Genomic DNA, 5,248 nt, shown 5'->3' on the forward strand with positions numbered 1-5,248 from the left:
GGGCTGTGCCCTGTCAGCAAGACTGCCCCCATGGCTGACCTCAGTAATAACATCAAGGTGTGGCAGCAATAGTGTCTGAGGGAGGAAACAGAGAGAGAAAGCCTTAATTTGTATGAAGGCTGCACTGTGCTTAAAAAAAGGGGGAAGTCAGTTGATTGGTCACACCCACTCAGTGCATAATTACATTATTTCAAATTCATGTATGTACATGTTGACATTCATAGCTAAGATACTAGATCCAGTCCTGTTCCTATCCTGAAGTTAAGAAAAATTCTTTTCTTTTTAGCTTTTGTTTGCCAAAACCAAATGAAAATGGATTTTTTTTCTATTTGATTGAAAAGTAATTTTCTGTTAAAAACACTTTAAGAGAATTTCAAACGGTTTCAATTGTTAGGAATATCTTTAAGGACAAAATACTTCACCAGTGCCTATGTATATAAAATGAAAGGTTCCCACAGAATTCGGTAGCTTTTTACATCAGATTCCAAAGGATTCTGCAACATATTCTATGTGTAATGAATGCAGGTGTCATCTGTTAAGGATAGTAAGAATTACACATGTGCCTCAAGACTTTCAATGAGGTAAGTGACTTCAGGTGCCTAGCAAGACCAATTAAACGATAGGTTTTGAATTTCTTAGACTCCTTAAGGATATTTTGCTTTTTCTGAAGCCCTGATCAAATCTTAAAAGTATTCTATCCCTTTCACTAACAAAAGGGGACACAACAAAAGTCAGTTACTTTAATGTGGTGAGTTTGTCCCACTTCGTTTTGGCTTGTCACATGCACTATTTTCATAAGTATGATTAAAAAAAGCTTAATTTTCACATCACATGAAAGAGCCCTACCTGGTATATGCCATTCATGAAATGAACTGGAATACTAAAGGGCAAGGAATGATGGTAGGGATTTCTTAGAAGGGTTGAAAGGATCTCCATTCTTGATGGCTTTGCTTCTCGGTCCCCATTCTGTTGGGTTCTCTCTACACATCTCTGACAGTAAATTGCATATTTCCCAAATTCAGTCCTGCAACAAAAATGGAAACAAGGCATGTCCCATAAACTGATCCTGTATGTGCCAAGATATGAGTAAATCCACTAGAAAAGCCAAATGGAGGGATTTTCCATCTAAGATTTCAACAGATTTGGGGGTTATAAAGAATGTAAGCCCAGTGAAACCAACTTAATTATACCCTGGATAAATATGGTTTGGAACATTTTGCATAATTACTGTTTTTGCTAAACAAAGGATAATTTCTGTGCATCACTTGGAAGGGCTATGTGTACCAGTTATACTTTTTATAGTAGTTGCCCACAAATCTATCATAAGTTGCTTTTAAACATCCCCCAGAGGCTCTTGAACACTCATGGAAGAAAGATTTATTGAGGGATTGATCAGCTAATGCTATTTAGGCACACCTGGAATCTGCATTCTTCTTTAAATGAAGCTTAAGGAGCCAGAGGAATGGGTGCTGGGGAAGAAAGAGTCCAACACAGAGAGCTAACAGCTGCAAACCCTGGTTTAAAAAAAAAAAAAAGACATCAATTCTTTTTAGGCATTTTACAAAGTAAGATAACTTCCTGCTGTGGCAGTTGGCCAACAGCATAGTTTACTGGGCCAGATACCAAATACAATGAAGAACACTTGTAAACTGAAAGGAAGAACTTGAAACCACACAGATAAAAAGTTTGAGTGCACTGGGATATCACTTGATTAGAAGTCTGATATATATCAATTTGTTTCCATACAACTAGTGCATTTCTTCTTTTGGGGGGAGGGGGAGGAGGAGTTAAATGGGGCACTGAATACAGTGTCGTTTACAGATTACATTGTACAAAAAATCTACCTTTTAAAAGAACATTAAATTTGTCAAACGAATACAGAAGTTAGGAAATACATGAATTAAGGTTGCCTATCCAACTCTAATTCAGCTCCATCATACTTATATGCCTCATGATGCAGCCATTAATTGCTTGACTATACAATAATTACACCAAAAACTCTATGTACTCAAACTTGGTGTATTGCCAAGGGTTGTGATCTAATCATTTAGCCCAGAGGTTAGCAACCTATTACGCATGGGCTGGATTTGACCTGCAGAGCTGTGCCTTTGGTGGCAGGGAGCTTTCCTTACGCTGCATCAGTCGGGCACCTGGGGTTATGGCAGAAGAGAGCCCCTTTTATGCCATGTTCCAGGGGACCACCTGGGGCTGCGGTAGAGTATGGCTTTCACACACAATGCTGCAGCTAAGCAATAGGGAGAAGCAGTAGTGGCCGGGTCCTAATGCCTGCTTCCAACCCGGGCTGAGTCATTCCAGCAAAGAAGCAATGCTGATGCCTAACCTAGTTTCATAAAAATCCTGCTGGTTACAGGAATAGGACTGGACTACCATTCCAATGCACAAGCGCTCAGGAAAGAACTCTGCCAGCTCCTTGTGCTGCATGACTATTTCTGGTGACAGATGCTCTTATTAAAAGAAAATGGTAGTTACCTGTATTGGCCCTGCCTGGTTCTGGGGATGTCGTCGTCTTGTCTGTTTAATGAGCTGGCAGCAGATCTCATTTTGAAGTTCAGGATGTGTGAGGCAGATCTGCAAAGCACTTTGGGCCAAAGATACATGGTAATCAATGGCAGGAGAGTCAACTGCAGCATTTATAAACAACTGGCAGGTCTGGATATAAAATAATAATATGTAATCCCGTCACAGAGGTGCTGCATAACAAATGAACAAAGTCACTAAAAACATCATGAGTGGATATAGAAACAGATTAGCAGGGGGAGGAGAGGTGGTACAGTAATGGTACAACTGATTCTAATTGGTCAATAAAAACATTATCTTGGTTTTATGAACACTGAATTAATGTATACATTTTAAAAATTCATCCTTAAGCAGTTATTTTAATAAGTAAAAGTATGGAAGTCAGATTATAAACAAGCTAGCTGGAAATAGCTGGGCATAAAAAGCTAATTTTAGTTAGCCTTCTACTCCCTTGTGATCCCTAAGGTGTGCTAAGAATAACCTGCAAATACCATCTGTGCATCAAGGTCTGTTAGCCAAAACACATGGGAAGTTTTTTCTTGTATACTGCTCCTCAGCCTTGGACCTCCCTTCCCCTGGACCTGCCAGAGCCCAAACCTGGCTAGCTTCCAAAAGTGGTAAAGGACCTTTTTATGCAAGTCTACTTTTTGCAGGTGGGATTAAGTTTCAGGGATTCTCTGGGTTACCATTTTATGTTTTATTACTTTACCTGTTTTTATTATAAGTTGCTCTGAGGCTTTTTGGGCAGGGCCAAATAAAAATCAATTAATTAGAAGTCAAATAATTGCAACTAAAAGTACAATAACTGCAACTGAACCCAAATTTTGATTAACAAATCAGTTCTAAATTCAGTTGAAAATTGATTTTTTTTTTTCATTACAACCTACAACATAGACCTTAAACAATGGTAGTATCACATAAATCGTAAGTCATCCTGTTGTAGCAAAATGGTCACCACCTGAGGCTATATCAAATGCAATTCAGAGTATCATCATTTCCAAATACATGCTTGCTTATTTATGCTGAGGAAATGTCCCCCTCCCCTCCCAATCTGTTTTCAAGTTTCATGCTTCAGGGATGAGTAAAACGAAATGAATGTTTTTCTTTAAGACAAACCAGGCATTTTAAACAAGTAAGTTGAAAAGTTCATTTGCCAGTGACAGTGAACAGATAGAGCATGTCTTCATTCCCTTTAAAGAACTAGACAAAAAGCTATCCAATTTGCCTTTTCAATCTGTTCAGATGGAAGGAAACTTGCTCTTGGGAATATTTATGCTGGGATCATACAAAATACACAGAGGGTATTTACCCAGTAAGCATACCTTCCAACTTCTAATTTTCACTTCTGAGCACAAATGACAGTAAAATAGTCTCTTTCTCTGCAGCTATCATTAGTAAGTAGTCAGCAGTAATCTTTAGTTGTAGTAATTTTTTTACCAACCAAATTTATGAAGTGGACTCCACTGAAGTCCACAGGAATTTTGTTACATCAATGGGATCAGGATTTCCTCAAAGGCTCTGGCCTCCAATCAATCTGTACAAGCAACTGTAGGATCAAGACTTGTATCTTAAATTCACTTGTTAGTCCTTTAATCTTACCTGAAGCGCAGCTGTGGTGCACTTACTGTTGAACCCAGCCAGGTGACAGGCCTCCTTGGGTTGAAGAACTACTACCATCACCTCACCCCCCCATCCCCCCAAATCCTCTCCTCCTCTTGGGCCCAGCCAAGGCACCATCTTGGCCACCTGAACAGGAGGCCTCCCCGGTCCTTGGGGCACCATTGAAGGGCAACGTCCCTGGGCATTCTTTGTTGCTGCCCTTCAGTGTAGACTGAGGCAGGGATGGAGGAGCTTTCTGTTTTGGTTCTTTTGAATTCCATGTTGTGTTTGTAGTGGGCAGAGGGAGGAATCATCCATTTTGGGATATAATCATGGGCTTGCTGTAGGAGAGGTGGGTGTGGGCCTGTGCAGGAGGGGGAAGAGATCTCTGAAGGATGGACCTGCCTAGAGGATGGGGCAGCGTAGTCCATCCATTCTGTATACAGGAACGTTGTCCTGCAGAAGCAGTACATCAGACATATCTCTGGAGTGGGCTGTTTCCGTATGTTTCAGTTTCTTCAGGGGACATAAACCTTTGAGTTTACTGTGGCCCCTTTTGAGTGAGAAGTCAACAAGAACACCCTCCATGTCCATGTCTTGCTTAGTAGATGAAAGTAAGGAGGCATTACTTTCTGAATGAACCTTGTATGATGTTGAGATGAATGTCCTTTGTTTATCATTTGGAAAAAGGCCACTGACCGAGGAGATTATGTTGAAAAATAGCTGTGATGCACAAATGTTCTATGCAATTTATATTTTTCAAATCATATTTGGCTAAGAAAAAAGGAGGCATTAGTTTCTGACTGACTCTTGTCTTTACTGTATTACTATTATCCTATTTTAAATACATATTTGTTTACCACTCCCTTCCAGAAATAACATTTTCAGCTTACATATTTACACACACAAAGAGTCTAAATTCAAACTTACATGGAAGTTATATATAAAATAAAAGGAAAAGGCTTATTGAATTTTTCCTTCCATGTGAGTCTGAATTTAGGTCAGTAATTAAGTTACTTAGGGAAGAAAACAATGAGTAACTTTGTCCTCTCTTTTGCAATTTTCTCAAAATCTTTTTTTTTTTTTATTAGTCTTTAAAAAATGTATTAGA

The 5,248-nt window shown here is 39.3% G+C and overlaps 1 protein-coding gene across 4 annotated transcripts in view; it reads right to left on the reverse strand.

The window, feature by feature from the left end:
* The window catches only part of PLEKHH2 (pleckstrin homology, MyTH4 and FERM domain containing H2), a 127,779-nt gene that overhangs the window by 24,587 nt on the left and 97,944 nt on the right, over positions 1–5,248 (reverse strand). For all 4 annotated transcript variants that reach the window (XM_019516366.1, XM_019516364.1, XM_019516365.1 and 1 more), the window contains 3 exons: positions 2,491–2,670; positions 1,417–1,514; positions 847–1,024 (listed from right to left, as the gene is read on the reverse strand). In XM_019516366.1, coding sequence (XP_019371911.1) covers positions 847–1,024; positions 1,417–1,514; positions 2,491–2,670 — 456 coding nt within the window. The remainder of the gene's footprint in view (positions 1–846; positions 1,025–1,416; positions 1,515–2,490; positions 2,671–5,248) is intronic.

Source organism: Gavialis gangeticus, unplaced genomic scaffold (assembly GCF_001723915.1).
Source record: "Gavialis gangeticus isolate Ggan-Ray unplaced genomic scaffold, GavGan_comp1, whole genome shotgun sequence".
Lineage (NCBI taxonomy): Eukaryota > Metazoa > Chordata > Crocodylia > Gavialidae > Gavialis > Gavialis gangeticus.